Genomic DNA, 17138 nt, shown 5'->3' with positions numbered 1-17138 from the left:
TGTCTTTCAGGCAACCTTCACAGCACATCAGAGCCTTCTTTTCATCAGTGTCACATATTCTACTTTATATCATAATTTTACAGTTATACACATACGTAAATCACAGTAGTATGATCACATATGTAATACATTGGAATTTCCTTTTTATTGGATAGAAACACTGGTCACTGTTACACATATACATTATCATTAAACTATTATGTGCAAAAAGATTTTCATTCATTCGTTCGTTCGTTCGTTCTCGTGAATGTTTAACGTATTGTTTTCAGCATCCGTTGCTGTTCTGTTTACAGCGCGGGATTGCCACACCTTAACCCGCGAACCAGCCCCAATCACGCTACAACTGTCTGATCTCCATGGTTACGTCCCGCCCTTCGTAAGAGGATTGCGCCCATTTTCAGAGCCAATGATGTGTGGAACTGGGGCGTGTTTATTTTAACTGACGTGAATTTTACCCAATTAAAAACAGACTTTTGTTGTTCTACACAGCGCTTCACCAATAGTATGACAGAACAGTTTCTGACGCTACAGTTTTGTTTGACCAATAAGAGCACTGTTCCGCTAAATCGAAACTGCCTCTTTTAGTTCTTTACAGCAGCGCCGGAACTTTCATTGAATAACAGAACCGAACAGCTATAAATTCTCCTTTTGTGTTTCCAGCTACTGAGAGGAAACTTTTAATGACTGAATTTATGGTTTCAGAGTCTTCTTTGTTGCAGGAATAACTGCGTGCAGCTGCAGCGACAATAAGATAATGGCAATTCGTACAGTCATGTCATGTCATCATGATCATCATCATGCCAGAGTTTAAAACTTCTTGATAACGTTGCGAACATAAAATTTTAATTTATGCGAGTTGTACTGTTTTCTTGCAACTCCATACATTTCCTTTCCTTTAAATTCGCAATTTATGACAACTGCAAACAGTCATGGCCAGACAAGGACTTGGCAAACAGCACAAGGTGAGTTGTAGCACTAGCTTCTTCAGTCTTGACTCTTCTTCTCTTGTTCTTCTTCTTGCTCTGGCATTTTCTCTGGTAGCTGTTATAATATTATATACAACAAGTTTTCACATGATTTGTCAGACACCATGATGATAATATCACTACTTGGTAGTTATTTTATGGACTCGGGACTGTACCTAAACAGTAAACACACAAGTGAAGTGTCTGTCTGTAACTGTACACTGAGTGGGAGAGGCATCGTCAAGAGACATTTTTTTCTCTCTGGTTTGGCACCAGACATGCATTTATTTACATAATTAGCCCTAATTGTTATTTTTTTTACTTTTTTTGTGAGGATGTGACACTGATTCAGTTTACATAACTGACCCACCCCTCCCTCCCTCCAGGTCATCTCATCAGGGAGGCTCATCAGCTCTGGAAGGGGAGTCACTGGGAAAAAGAAGTAAAAATCTTTTGTGCCTTCAGCCACTGAACATCTTTACATTTTACAGAAAACGGGCACTGATACACTTACTGACATGATTTATTAACTCGTTTCCCACTGCAGTGCACTCACTCACCCCTTCTGTATAGCTGCAGTTTGGAGCATGATTCTGTATTTGTGCATTTCCCTTTAAGATATTTAATAATAGTAGTAATAATAATAATAATAGCAAATTTAATTAACCATCTGCCAATATGTTCTTTAACCCTTTTTTTTGTGTGGTACCTGGGCATCGCCTTTAAACTGTTAATCTTGCTTTGTTCATCATTTTCTTACGGTAAATGAGGGCATTTAGTTCATTAGATGAATACAGTATTCATTGTATTGTCATCATGTGACTCGTCTCGTAAGCAGTTCTGCTTTGTATGAACCTGACATTGTAAGATTCCTTGGACAAAATCAAAACAGCTCTGTTAATTATGCTGTGTGTTAGGGTACCTGGGAAGCGCCTGGCCCCTGCTTATTCTCTTTACTCTACAGATTCTGAGGATCAGGTAAAGTAAACCTGCTTAAATTCTGGCCAAGAGATGCAGTAGTGCTTAGGTGTTGATCCGCACTTCTGTTACCGTACCCCTGACCACAATACTTAGTCTGAATTGAAACCTTATCTAATAAGGATATGCATGGCATTTCAAGTAGCCTTGGACAAAAGTGCAAGCTTTATAAATTCATTTATTCTTTATTGCTTCTTCTAGGTTACTACCATACATAAGGGTCTAGATCGCTGTGCTGCTTTGCTAAATGGCATTCTTCAGACTGAAGAAAGAGGTATTTTCTTACTTGCTATGAAATGGATTAGTTCATAGTCTGTGATGGTACCTTATTGTTTTTGTGGAATATTCAGATTTAGCAGACAGGAAGACATCTTGCTCAAAACCTGGAAAGTCCATTTCTTCAAATCCAAAACAAAAATTACCATCTGGAAAAGGTGAGAATGCACAGAAAAAGCACGTGAAGAGGATGGTCTCAGTCACCCAAGCTCACACAAGGCCAGGTAAGCATCAATATGAAAAGCAAGACAAATATAAGTTTATTTTTGTTGGTGACAAGTGTTATCTTTGATGCAAGATGCTGGAATTTATAAATTTGCATTTGTTCAATGTGAAGTGCAACTTTGTGAATGCATAAAAGTGCAATTCAGAACAAAGATCTTAAGATATAAGCATGAAATTATCAAAGCTCCATTTGTTTGTTTGATACTGCCAAAAACTCAGCAAAATCAACAATCAAAAACATTTTCTCTTTAGCTGCGGTCCAGAAGACTATTTTGTCCTCTCAGGCTTACCTTGGAACGAGGGAACAGTGTTGCTTTCACTCTGAGCACAATGTGACTGGACAGCCAGCCCTGATGCCAGGGTCCATCCCTGGTTTGGCTGAGCAAGCCCACCTGCAGAAGGAATTGCTGGTTGCCCAGGTGCCACAGAGCACCAGTCTTCCCAGCACAGGTGAGCACCTGCACTGAAAGGCCAGAGGCTCATCTGGGCTCAGTGCACATACTTCCTGAAGGCATTGTGTTTTATGCCACATTTTCCTGTTTTGCAGGGATACCGAACTCCACCGTTTTTAACTGTTGCTTGACAACATCCACACCAAACTTGAGTCCTCCAAGATCTAATTTGATCTACGACAAACCCGTAAGATTTTTGAGTTTTATATTTTACATCATTGATGCATTTTAATTTTTCCATAAGTGTTCTGCAAATGCTTCTCAAAGAAGGACAAGTGTTTTATTACATCCTAGGGTTTATGCATTAAATTGTTCAGAATAAAGCTAAAATATATCTCAGCTACACGTTTACATTTATTCATTTAGCTGAGACTTTCCTCCATAGCAGCTTACTACGTATAAGTACTTACCCATTTGTACAGCTGGGTAATTTTACGGGAGCAATTTATAGTATAAGTACCTTGCTCAAGGGTACCACAGGTGGAGGTGGCATTTGAACCTGCATGCTTTGGGTCCAAGGTAGCTGTTCTAACAACTACACTACCAGCTGCACCCCGTCATAAGTTTCTTGCCTGTACCCATAAGCTGTATGTAAATACTGCTAGACTACATTGATTTTTGACAGCACTTTTACTCTCAACAAAAATGGGAGATTAATAACTAAATATAATTTTTAATTATATCTAATATCTATGTTTAATTATGAACTAAATATAGTGAAGTGTACGCTTTTAAATACTTCAGTATACAGAATGAAAAAAATTACTTTGCTGGCTGAGCATTTGCAGAGCAATACTGACTTATGTTTGAAAGATGAATTTTCCTGCTTAAATTGTACTGTGTATTTTGACTTGTGCACTTTAGCACATTCTCTAACAGAGTGGGGTACACATACCTCTAGTATGAGACTTCTGTTTCTGGATCTCTTTGTGTCTATGCTTCAGGAGATGCTTCAGCCCCCTCAGCAGAGTCTTGTACCTGCAACCCTGGGATCTCCTCACCAAAGGCAAGAAACCTTGTTTCCTAACAAGGTGCCGTGTGCCTGTTTGCAACCGGAGGCAAATGTAGCATGTATGGCAGAGGTGGTCCAGGTTCACCAAGAACCCTGTGGCTGTTTTCCGGAGGCTTGTTCTCAACAAGTGGCAGAATGCTCTGATAGCCGCCCCCCAGCAGTCGTGTCGGGTGAAAGCTCAGAGTACAGCGACGAAAGTACAACTGATGAGGATGAGCTGGACTATGTGGACATCACTCCTGTCAGGGACACCAGTTGCCAGACCAGCTTCAGCAGACAAAAGCTGTACACTGAGGCAAAGAAGATGAGCCCTGTGAAAACTGCCAAGAAGGTTATGACAGTGAAGTGCCTTCTTGGGGAGCTGAAGGCCCTTGTAGCCAAAAAAGGTAAAACTAATAGTTTCTAGGACTTGTATTATAGGTGAACTATTGGGTTTTTTCCCTGGTATTTTCATGGTAACTAAGAGCTACAGTATGGCAAAAAAAATGTTACCCTGATCCTGGTTGGGACACTGGTGTGGACACAAATCACTTCTGACATTGGAAATTTGTGTGGGATGATAGACTATGTGCCCACACTAATGGCAGCCTAATGTGAGAGTGGTATGGCCATGAAAGGTGTTTCTGTACAAAGCGCACATAAGGAATAAGTTCTGCCACCTGATTTTTCAGCTTTAGTTACCTATCAGTATGTATTTTATATAGTAGCTATGGTATCTTATAATTAGCACATTATCTTTTTCTGTTGGTGTAAGGTTAATTGAGTGATATAAGTTAAAAGGGTATGTGAACTAAAACACACTTAGATCAAGATTTAGATTGTTAGGATAACCTCAAAAAATTCAGTATAGGCTTCCGTTGCATAACGAATTCTAACATAATAAAAAAAAATTGGGTTTATGAGCAAATGATTTTCAGGAACAAATTATGCTGCTAATGTTAGGGAAGCCTGTTGTGTTCGATATTACTAGTATTTGCACACAAAAAGGAGTAAATAAAAGGGTTACTGAGTAAGGTGTTAATTCTTGCTAGCAAAATGTTACTTATTAGCCACAGAACAGGGTCACAACATAGAAATACATCAATATATGTAGAAAAGGCAAAGGCACACAAATACAACACAGCATATTTATGAAATAGTATCTTGTTCTACACTTGTGTAGAAAGGTGATAGTAAGGTGAACTAATGGAAGTAGTTTCTGAACACAGTTCTTTTTAACACTGCATTTTGTGTCCGCTGGTTTCTCTGCAGCTGACTGCGAAGCTCTGCGTCTGATCGCTGAGGTGGAGCAGAGTGTGGACCTACTTCCTGCCATCGTGGGCAGCACCAACATCCAGGCTGAGATTGCACTAGCCATTCAGCCTTTGAGAAGCGAGAATTCACAGCTGCGCAGGTAAGGAATAATATGCCTTAGGCAGTGCTCTGGACATGCCCAGTCAAAGCAATTCTTACTTGACATACAGTTGTACCTCAATTCACGAACACAACTGGGACCAGAAAACAGTTCAAAATTCGAGATTGGAGCTTGGAAGTTCACTCATTACATCAGAAAATAAAATTGTAATAAATCACAGTAAAATCGTACAAATTTTTTGGTTTATTTATGGGTTAGGTGCCACCTGGGTTTGCTGCCCCTAGTGGCCAAAAGCAGAACTACAGGCCATTTTCTCTGCAAAAGAGAAATTGTAGAGAATAGATTTGTGGGAAAAATGTAATTAAATATAATTTAAAAACATTTATAAGTTCATAACACAAGGTACAAGTTCATACAGGCTTTTTCCCTTAAATCAAACCATTTGATACCCTGTAAACATGCACTGTTCGAAATGCTGCTTTTCATATTACAGGCGTCTGAGGATAGTAAACCAGCAGTTGATGGAGCGTGAAAGAGCTGAGAGGGAGGCCAGACCTGCCGACTGCAATTTTGAATGTAAGGCTGTCTTCATTTGGCAGCGCAAGTCAGCGGTTAGGTTTACTTTCTTTTATGAAATCGTTAAATTATTCTGCAGTTTTTTCCACCCCAATAATGTGTAACACAGATTAGAACATAATGATATAACAAGACATTGTCCTAACATAGTTGTCTTTCTGTTTTTTGTCAGTAATTTCCTTGCAATCTATGAACTTGGCACTGCAGAGCCAGCTGAAGGAAGCTGAGAAAGATTTGGAGGTGCTGAGGAAAAGTAATGAAGAGCTACAGCAGGACAATGGGCAGCTCCGGAATGCCATGGAGGACAAAGATAGGGAGCTGCAGGAGGCCAGGCGCCAATGTGAACTGGATATCAGCCGTGTCAAAATAGGTCATTAATCGCCTTCCCTCCTTTTCTCAAGTATCACAAGATTGATTGCATTTCAAACTGCTAAATTGTTACTATAGTTGTTAATAAGTTAAGAATTAGAAAGTAACTGAGAACTGCAGACTGTGTGGTTCTTCTGAGACTGGATTATCTCAGCCTTATAATACCATGGCTGTAGTTGATGGAGGTTAAACCCAGCTCGTAGCAAGCTATGTATATATTTGTATTGACAGAACCTGAGCATTATTGTTCCAGTTAATTATCTTTACTATTTTAACACAGGTGTATTTTTCCTTAAATGAAGTGAAATGTAGCATTATTCAGAGTTATGTGAAATGGGTTCAATCTTGAATGCAAGTTATTTTACATACAAAGAATAAAAATAATGCATGCATAATTCACAGCAAAAAGATGCATGTACAATGTGTCAGAATTTGACACCTGTGCCATAGACTTTATCTAAAATTCTTAATTTTGCAATCCTGCCCCCCCCCCCCTTTCTTTTCCCCCCAGATGTAGATGCCGCTCTTTCAGAAATGAAAAGCTGTCAGTTTAAGCTTGAAGCATCAGAACAAGAGAACAAAATTCTGAATTTACGTCTTCAGCAGCAGGAAGTTGAGATCAGTAGGTTAAGAGAGATGGCCAGGTAAGATGACGCTTATGTTAATCACAGTTGGCAGAATCAAAAGCCCCTATGTACTACATTGCTCCAGTTTTAAAGGAAATTTTATACTTTACCATCAGGATTAACATTTATCATAATTTTGTTTTCCTTTTCACATTTTTTCACAAAAGACAACTTAGAACTTTGTTTTTCAGTATCACTTAATCTTTGTTGCACTGTCAGTAATATCCAATTAATTTTTAGTGTCCAACTAGATGGTATTACAAACTTAAATATGTGCACTTAGTAGAAAAAGATGGTATTTTTAGTCTTACTCATAATGGCTTTAACAGGCATGTTCCTGGCAGCATGTTGGGGTTCTCGGAACTCCCTCTGGAAAAGGAGACTTCCAATCCTGCTTCACACCTCAGTAAAACAGTTCTAGACTTGTTTGAAAAACAACAGAAGGAAGCCTGTCAGAATGATCCTGTTCCTGGCTCCATTAATATGTATCTGAAGACGCTGGAGGTAAACGAGCAGGTGACTTCTCCAGAGGCAGCCTTCCCTCCTGAAAAAGCCCCTGCTCAGATAGAGTGGAGCAGAAGAGTAAGGCAACCAGAGGAAAACTCCCACTCGCCACCACACCACGGTGTTTGTTCAGCTGCTGAACGCCGTTTTAATTTGAGCCTCGGCAGGGAACCGGAACAAGGGAGAACCAGCTATGTCCCACTGAGAGAAACTGTAAACGTGCAGCCATCAGGAAGCCCAGTGAAATCACTGGGAGGAAAAAATGGCATGAAAAACATTCACGAACCAAGGTTTCTGTCCAAAACACTGGAAAAACTACACCTTTCAAAGGATTCTTTCGGTGGCAACAGCAGTGATTTCACCATCAGGCATTCAAACGCAATTGATCTGTCAGACAGTAAAAATGCCACACCTTTAAATGAGATTCAGCATTTGGGAGCATTTGAGAGCAGAGTGAAGGCAAATGGTACAAATCTATCAGGCCCTGACTCTACCTTCCTGTCCTGTGAGACCCTGGGCTCTAACTGGAGCACTAGCTCCTGGTCCACATTCAACACACAGGATGAGCTGAACTTCCGGCATGGATTAGCTGCTCTTGATGCAAGTATTGCAAGCCTCCAAAAAACAATCCAGTCTGATTTGAAGAGATGACTTCAAAGCACTAAACTATGTATTGACAACACTATCACTGTGCTCCTTGAATGAATTTCAGTTTATTTTTAAATTATTGAAAATTAATAAATTTGTATACATATTTATTCCTCTTTGTAGTATTTGTTCACTTTTGTAATAAAGTTATTGTGATATTGTACTGTTATTTAACAGATGCATCTGTAACTGGTTTAGTTATTATACAGTTTATGGGATATCAGATTTTCAAGCAATAATCTGCACTTCTCTCTATAATTTTAACCAGTGGTGGAGTGTGCCATATCCCATCCAAGATAAGCAGTCTGTCTTCTAATGGAAATAGTGGCAAAACAACTGTCAATGAGCACATAATTTTGGCTGATGTATTTAGTAATATTATAAATTGCTATTGAAATATTGTAGCACAAAAAGCCAGAATTAAGTTCTGCTGCATACCACAGAGCTGGAGCCCCTAATGTGTTCTATGTCCAAGTGCTGGCTGTAAAGTTGAGTCATTACAGTACTTTTGACTCTGTAGGTGATTCAGTCCAGATGCCTGTAGGGGGCAGTATGACAATTTATATTGATTACAACTAAATCCTTGTGCACAGCTGAAGTCTGCCTCATAAGTTAGTTCTAGTTACATATGTCTTTTACACCCTTAAAATGTTGTGGAACAGCACTGGGGTACAATCAAGAAAGAAAGAAAATATTTTTCTGCACACACTGCTATGAAAAATTTTGAGGGGTAAACATTATTCACCGTTCTTATTCCATGATGTATACTCCACTTGGGATGTTCTATTGATTCATGCTCATAGCTCTCCAACAACTCCGATACGTTTTGAAAAGTTTCCATCACCTACAACAGTACATGATTTGTCAGGGTATTTCATAGTATATGAATGCATTTTTAGTTGAGATACACTGGTCTCTTCTAAAAATTGTATGGGTTTTATAGTGAGACTGGAACAAAGTACACCTTGCCTGTATGGCTCTCATGCTTCCAGTACAATTGTTATTGCCACAAAGCAGGCTTCGGTGCTTTCAAGGGAATGGCATTTTTAAGTGCTGCATTGGAAACTGGGAACATAATTCTCTTTACTTGGAAAATGGCAGATATATATTACACCTCAACCTGACAGGCAGGTTCACTTAAGTTATTATGGGCCAAACATCCAAAGAAACTGGAAGCCAACTTAGTTTTTTTAAAAAAAGTGTTGCAATGGAATTTTATTTGAAGTATTTTACATTTTTTGTCATATCCTAAAAATAAAAACACCTCAGATGAGAATACCTGATACATAACTGAAGTCCTAACAATTTTAATGATTCCCTTTAAGTGTAGTAGGTTTCATAGCCATGACTTTTTTCATTTTATATTTGTATAATCCCCTTCCTAACAAGTTACCTTAGAGTAGTTAAAGGATAATGCAAAAAGCTCAGACAGACATGCAACAAGAACTGTAGTATTATAGATAATAATGTGATACAAGTGTAGCCAGGAGGCAAATGAGGTGAGGAATAAAAAACTGAGACAGGTTCAGGAGAAGAAATACCTCTGGGGGCCAAGGCTAAGTGGTTTTCTTCAGAATACAGCATCCAACAATGCACCAGGAATATTAATGTAAAATTTTAAGATACGGGCAGCATAGCGGCACCACAGGTCCTTAGCCGTGTATTTGGACATGGTTTCGATCCCCACTAAGTCTGTGGAATTTGAGAGGGATTTTGAGAAGCAATAGCAGGTCATTATGTGATAACACTGCCCTGTCCAGTGTGTTGCCTAACAGGACCAGGTACTACATGTAAAGCTAGAACTGAATCAGTTCTGTGACCTTTCATCCAGAACCTCATTTAGTTAGGTTGCACTTTTTACCTTTATCTGTGTGAGGGAAAAAAACAGCTCAAAACCCTTCATGGGAATCTTCAGTGGCTTTGTGCCTGTGGCTTCAGATTTTTCCAACTCAAGTCTTGATATGCATCAACACAAGGGTTCTTGCATCATCAGTGTGTGATCTTTACCTGTGCAGACCCATTTGTGTCAAAAACTATATACTATTTTTGTATACATACAGGAAATACTTCAGGTGATGTTTTCCATGTGGCACATCCATTCCACTTACTTTTTCTGGGTGCATCTGAAATGTTGCCCCCAGCCAAAACTGCTGACAGGCAGCGAAGTAAGAGACAAGGGCCAAGGTATTGCACCGGATCTGCTGATAGCCAGGAGACTTGGCAGGCGCTTTGTGCCGTTCAGCTACTAACTCAAATCCCATTCCTGCAAAATGGTCAAACCACATGCTACAGCTTTTATCCCAGCAGAGTCCGCTTACTTCTTAATCGCTGTACAAAAACAAGAACATATTTCTAATAATACTCTTCTTTAGAGCAATATCTGTCAGAATGACCTAGGGAGGAAAAACTCCAGAACTGGACTGATAATAAACTCCACAGTTCACTGTTTTGTTTTTTTTTTTTTTTCTGTCTTATCAATATCTCTGATAAAACGCATAGATATCTAAACATTTAGAGGTTACCGACTACTGTTTAGTGCCTGTATATATTATAGCTACTGATCAATTAACAGCAAGATATTTATCAACTCCAGTTCAGCATTAGATGTGCCATATTTCTATTCTGTTAGTGGGAACACTTGCAAAGCACTTTTGCAACTGACAGAGACAGGTGTGTGAAATTGTAACAAGCAAACCAGAAGCTCTGCTCAGCGCGTTTAAAAGAAAATTAATAAACAGACAGAACAAGGAAAACATGGATCCTCATTATTAATCATTAATCCTGATCCCCACGCAAGGACTACTAGCCCGCAGTTGTTGTAGCTATAGAAATTAAACCCTTACCAACGCGCAACCCATGATTATGATTATTATGATAAACCCATGAATTCAATCACAATAACAATTTTTAAGCTCTCGAATACGGCAAATAATTAATGGAAAAATGTAACAACTTCGCGTTATTCGTCATGTGCAGCATTTAGCAGTAAAAGCGCCGCTAAGTTGCTGCGGTGTAGACAGGGTGCGAGGCAGAGCACGAGAGTGTGAAGCGGTGTGTAATGAGGGGGTTACCAGGTGGGCCGCTTCCAGCCGTACGCCCCCCTCCCTCCGCTAACCCCCACCCCTCTGGCATGCCATCTGCGCCTCAGCGCAGCGGTTCCTGCCTGCGCAGCGCCGTCGCTCACCGTTTCTCCTCTCTGCTCAGGTATTTATTCGCACACTTTTGTGAAGAAGTCGGAGAAAAAGGCTCGCAAAGCGCCTCATACCAGCTCTTTTTTTTTTTCTTTTTTTTTTTCACTCCTGCCCGCCCCCTCCGTTAAAAAGTGAAGGTAGAGCAGCGCGTGCCGGGGAGCCGGCGGAGCGCGGGACGGCGGATCTCGGGACAGGAGCAGGAGCGCTCGTGCAGGTGAGTGGCGCCAAACGCAGGACGAACAAACAGCCACCGCTGGCCTTAGCGCCGAGTGTGTGTGTGTGTGTGTGTGTGTGTGTGTGTGTGTGTGTGTGTGTGTGTGTGTGTGTGTGTGTTCATGTTCCGCGTGCGAGCAGGTGTTTAACAAGCCAGGCTGAGTCCGTTATAAATGCCAAAACGATTGCCCACAAGACTTTGTTTTGGCGATCATTATACATCATCACTCACTATTGATGTTCAAACTAGTACATTTAAAATGATGGACATCTGTGGCCTGAAGTTCCATTATTTTTCGTAATTTAGCCATAGACTACATAGTACATATGCTAACTCTATGATTTGATCAGATAGGTACGTGTGATAAGTCCATGGACACTGGGTTAGTATGCAATTGAATTACAGTAAATTACATAAAGGAAAGCAAAGTCTGTCATTGTCAACAGTGAGTGTATATTTTTCATGGACCTTTTCGTTATTTTGACACTGCTGCCAGGTTTTTTTTTTTTTTCGTGTTTTTGTCTTATTTCCTGATGTAGAAGTGGTCGCACACAGACATTCACTGTAAATTATATAATACTGTTGAACTATTCAAACACAGTCTGTTCATTCAATCAAGGGCATGTGTTCGTACAGGAAAAATACAAACTGCTGGAAACCAGGGCTGTAACAACTGTTTGGGGGTGTATGCATAATATTCCGGGATGGACACATTTGAAATTAGGCTTGCTGATGCACTGGGGTGACGCGCCTCCATAAACCAACTCTGTTGTCAGGTTTTGCTAAAAGACATGGGTGTCACTTTTTTGTACACCTATCAACTTCTCTTTGTAGCAAGTTCTTCAAAATGACAGCTCTTTCTAGAACATACTATCTCCTCCTCCTATAGACGGGGGAAGCTGAACACACCTAACGTACTGTACTGTCCTGATGAGCACCCCCATTCTTGGCTCTCCCCAGAATACTGGGCATTTTTAATTATGCCTTATTTGTGTCCTTTTCCATAAAGTCTTTTTTTGGTGTGTGTGTGCGCATGCGTGTGTTTCTTTCATTCTAGCAGCGGATGGCACTAATATGGATCCACGCACAATGCAGGTCTGTAATGCATAATAGGAAATTGCATAATGTTGGAAATTACACCACTCCCCTGACCTCAAAATAACAAATTAAACAGCATGAAGATTTCTGTGCTTGCCTGATTAAATATGAAAGTTTTTTTTTTTTTTTTTTTTTTTTTTTCCCTTTAAGGACTACTTTTAAAAAATTCACTTCCACTGTCAAATTATACACAAAAAGGGATATACTTCTGATAGAAATTCATCTTTTTCATTCTTATTAATTTCATAAATCTGTGATGGTCCCATATGAGACCACCATGTAAAAAATAAAATCTGACTGCAGTTGCAGAAACAATTACATCCAGATGATAGAACTGGTACCGTCAGCACGTAAGAAAGCACTTAAAGAATGCTACTTCTCCAACTGCATCCTGGCAGGCAGCTCCTGAATTGGCCTCCACTTTTTAAAGCTCTGAACAAGGTCTTAGCCCAGCAATACGCCTGGCTTTCTTTACCAAAACCTGAAGAAAGCGCACACACATTCAGTAGGTTCATTCCTCTTAGGAGAAGGGCAGCTACTGATTCTGTCTTCATTCTTACCATTTCAGAACCCCAATCCATGCCCTCTTTATTCCAAAAGATATGTAGGGGGTGGTTGGCAAAATGGCAAAAATATGTTAATATCAAGTACCTAAAAATTAGTAGGGCCACCTTTTGACTTCACAACTTCAGTCCTTCTTGGAATGCTGTCATATATGTTCTAAACTATATGTAGCAGGACATCGCACCATTCGTCGGGAAGAAAAGTCTTCAGTTCTTAAGGATGAAGGCGGTCAAAATCTACCGCTTACTCTGGCCTCCAGGACTCCCTATAAAGGGTCAATGATGTTTAGATCTAGTCACTGGAAAAGCCATGAAAGCACTTGACTTCCTCTTGGTGTCGTGAAGCAGCTGCTGAATTTTGTTTAGCAGTATGTATGCAGGAGCAGAATTTGCACTGTAGGGTGCACCTGGTCCTGTGAAATACCCTCATATTCCTTGGCCGTTATACCACCACGCAAAGCAATCTTCCGACCTAATGACTCCCACAAGATGGCTGCCCATACCATTATGAACCCCCCCTCGCCATGTCTCACGGCTGAAAACAGATAATTTATTATGGGTTGAAGGCGTCCGTTGGTTTTCTCAAACATAGACCAGTCCAGATGTATGAACAGGGTGAAAGGTGACTCATCAGACCATATTTCTTTTCTCCATTGCTCAAGGGTCTGGGTTTTTGCTCCTTACACCAGGTTATGTGTCTTTGTGCGTTAGCATTGGATACAAGCAGTTTCTGAATGGAAGCACTGCCATGAATTCCAGATTTGTGAAGCTCATAACTTACAATTCTTGTTGATATTGCATCACAGAGGTGCTTATTCATATCTGATTATTTTTGAGGCTGTTCTGCTGTGGCATTTACATTTTAAGGTACCTTCAGCTTATTGCCTATTTATAGCCAGGATTATAAACCATGCATCTTCTGTGAGATGTACATTGCTTTGGGGAAAAGCATCTGCTAAATGAATAAATGTAAATGTGTGTAATGTATTTGTGTTGCATAAATACAAAATGTGATGTACAGCTTATGAACCTGTGGTGGTGTTGTGTATGGCCTCCTTGGAACTACTAGTTGTATCAATTTGTTTTGAAAAGTCACATGTCAAGTGCTAAGTGTCTTTTAAAGCAGGCACACAGTACTAGTTGGCAGTCAACCTAATATGACTCATCTTTCCAGTCATGTTTGTAATTATGACTGTCATTTCAAAGTTAAACTCCTTTTTCGTGTGGTGTTTTTGTCCATCACCTGTAATTGCCTGACCGAAGGCTCTTCATTAATATGTCGCATAAGAACGTTAGCATTTATAGCTTGAGCCATGATGGTGTGGTATTCGGGGACTGAAATGAACCTTCACACAATGAACCCAGCGCAGTCCTTATCTCTGACAGCCCAGCCAGTGTGCTCTGTGGTTCCAGCTCTGAACTCCACATGGTGGCATTGTTTCCGCACGACGTATAGCTGTTATCTCCGACTTGTGTTGTTGCAACTGAAGCATATTGCTGTCTGTACCTTGTAAAAAAATGACATGGTAAGGAAATTTCTGCAGTGTTTGGTTGGGCTCAGTCATGCAAAGCAGACCTTTAGAGGACACTGCCTAATGAAAACATACCAAAAACCCTCACATGGGGCCAGCTGAGCCTAGGGCAAGTGGTTTGTAAAGGCCAGCCTTTCATAAACGTATTGAAAACTACTTACCCCTCCTTCTTCCTGGGTCTCAGAGCACTTGGAAACAAGCAAGATACAGTATTTGGTTATAAAGAAGGCAGGATTCTGTGTTACTAGGTAATCAGGATGTTGAGAAAGATGTAAAACGGACATGCTTATTTTTGTTGGTCAGTGTAATGGATCACTGCAGTTAATATCAATGAACATATTGCAATTCCTCTCCTTTAATAGCATTTTAACTCGTTCTCTGTCTGACTCGCAGGATGCAGTTTCAGTTACAGCATCTTTTTTGCATCAGGGTATAAATTGACCAGTTCACTCTTTTGTAACAAGTCAGTATGACAGCAGCTGATGTAATATCAGGATCTCCAGTTTAAGTGGTAACTGTATTCTTATGGGCTTGTAATACGCCAGCAAGGCTCTTCAGTAAGCATTTGAGATCCACATTGGCGTACGTGATGTTACGCCAAACATGGAACTAATGTGCACAGAACTTTGAGTTCAGGGGAGAGAGATGGACCCCGAAATGTCACCATCTACTGGACAAGCTTCTTTCACATGGCCCACTGGATCAACAGGCCAGCCGTTCATGCTGTGGTGTTTCGATGTGATTTTCAGTTAGAATGACTGTAATGGTGTGTTTTGTATTAGTGCATCCCAAATACTTGAAGGTTATGTAGAATATTTTACCCCAGATCTGATCTATTTACACTCCTTGTGTATAACTGTTGTTACCTGTAAACAATGTGCGCCAAGTAGGTTACGCTGGGAGAGGTTTGTGCTGTTTTAAACTGGCACAAACAAGACCGTGTATGGGACAGCATTCTTTGGTAGGGTTAATGAACTTTGGATAAGCTTGTCACCTGGCTGTTCCATCAGTGACGTGATAGTAAAACATTTCTCGAGTTAAATGACCTCTCGGCCAGGTGAACCATGGCGACATTTCTTCAAACAAACGTGACAGATGAACCAGGTGTCGGAAGAAAAGTCAACAGATTCCCATCATTCACGTTCTGTTATCTGAATAACCGATGTGAGAAATCTAGGTTTTCTAATGTGGAAAAATGCACATTCTTGCCAAGAGCATTTAGTTTATTCGTTAATAAACTTGTAATTTTGCCTATTTGATATAGAACGAGTCCTTTAATTAAGATAAAAAAAAAATAACAGGGCAGTTTGTTCTACTTTTTAAAAAAATTTCCTGTGGCAAATCCATGGTACCACCCACAAAATGTTCTGTTCTCAGATACACCCTCAGTCGCTCACATGTCACCTTTTCAGTGGTGCTCTGCATCTAATCTCTTGTGAGACTGATGTAGCATGTATCCCAGGCTGCAGTGATAGCGACCGGATACATTCCCTCTTCAGCAGCAGTGGCAAGTAAACTTTTTTCAGGCTTTCTGCCTTCCTGTAAAGCACTAAGTCAAAACAAGAGCGTCTTTATGTTATCTGAGTGCTTCCAGAGTACAGGAATAAGACTCACATCTCTCTGCGGGCTCCCTGATAGTGGCTCAGTGTTATTTTCATAGTAGTGCTAGTGGAGGCACATCATAACGGACAACAAGACACACGAAAATAGTTATAGGAGGTAATAAATGTGCATTTATTACTGTCACATACACAACAAATGATATTCTTTGTTTTGCTCAGAGCTTTTAAGGGCCTTCAATGTGAATGGATACAGAAGGAGTAATACTTTGCGAAGCTCATGTTGTCTTGGCGATCAAAACTGACGCGCACATACGTACACTAATGTAAACCCGAATCAGCCAAGACCTCATTTGTTATTCATGGGAATATGGTTTTGCTCAACTCCGTGACTCACTACGGCTCCTGTTAATTTTTGCTTTAAATGTAACAAACACTTTGTTTGCAATTACCTGGACTTTCTGGGCTATTTTTTTTCATAGAAGGTTCTAGTTTTCATCCATTTTAGTGGAGAGCCAGGTAAACACATCGTCTGAACCGCTTGTCCCATACGGGGTTGCGGGGAGCCGGAGCCTAACCCGGCAACACAGGGTGCAAAGCTAGAGGGGACACACCCAGGACAGGACGCCAGTCTGTCACAAGGCACCCCAAGCGGGACTCGAACCCCAGACCCACCGGAGAGCAGGACTCGGCCCAACCCGTTGCGCCACCGCGCCCCCCTCACCAGGTAAACTCAAACAGTAAATTTTCTGTCACACTGATCCTTGTGTTCCTACTATTTCAGGAGCACAATCTGTCTAAAAAATATTTTAATGATTTTGGATTTGGAAAACAAATTCTCTTTCATTTCATAAATTAGAAATCATGGTAGTGCAAATCATTCTATCATTATTATGTTTGTTTGCATACATTCATTGTAATACTTTGCATTTAAACACCTGACCATAACAAGAACTGGCTGCTTTCACAGGCTGGATTCAGATACATATTATTTAC

General features: G+C 40.3%; 2 protein-coding genes across 3 annotated transcripts in view; both read left to right on the top strand.

The window, feature by feature from the left end:
- The first annotated feature begins 836 nt into the window (after positions 1-836).
- On the top strand, positions 837-8008 carry ccdc14 (coiled-coil domain containing 14). The gene is made up of 13 exons (XM_018741547.2): positions 837-962; positions 1352-1407; positions 1883-1943; positions 2145-2217; positions 2294-2443; positions 2697-2894; positions 2992-3083; positions 3841-4294; positions 5160-5301; positions 5756-5838; positions 6011-6208; positions 6719-6851; positions 7163-8008. The coding sequence occupies exons 1-13, from the start codon at positions 930-932 to the stop codon at positions 7986-7988; spliced, it is 2499 nt and encodes an 832-aa protein (XP_018597063.1). The 5' UTR covers positions 837-929; the 3' UTR covers positions 7989-8008.
- Positions 8009-11139: 3131 nt separating this feature from the next.
- Positions 11140-17138, top strand: part of mylka (myosin, light chain kinase a) — a 62687-nt gene continuing 56688 nt past the window's right edge. For both annotated transcript variants that reach the window (XM_018741654.2, XM_018741653.2), the window contains exons 1-2: positions 11140-11189; positions 11309-11390. The gene's annotated coding sequence lies outside the window, so the exon portion shown is untranslated. The remainder of the gene's footprint in view (positions 11190-11308; positions 11391-17138) is intronic.

Source organism: Scleropages formosus, chromosome 12 (assembly GCF_900964775.1).
Source record: "Scleropages formosus chromosome 12, fSclFor1.1, whole genome shotgun sequence".
NCBI classification, from domain to species: domain Eukaryota; kingdom Metazoa; phylum Chordata; class Actinopteri; order Osteoglossiformes; family Osteoglossidae; genus Scleropages; species Scleropages formosus.
The sequence above is the reverse complement of the archived record's forward strand: the minus strand, read 5'-3'. Positions and strand labels throughout refer to the sequence as shown.

Bases quoted from the DNA above. Each gene is read 5' to 3' on its own strand.
- ccdc14 (XM_018741547.2), top strand. From the start codon at position 930: ATGGCCAGACAAGGACTTGGCAAACAGCACAAG. The intron at 3,084-3,840 runs GTAAGATTTTTG...TCTATGCTTCAG, and splicing joins ATTTGATCTACGACAAACCC to GAGATGCTTCAGCCCCCTCA. The intron at 6,209-6,718 runs GTCATTAATCGC...TTTTCCCCCCAG, and splicing joins TATCAGCCGTGTCAAAATAG to ATGTAGATGCCGCTCTTTCA.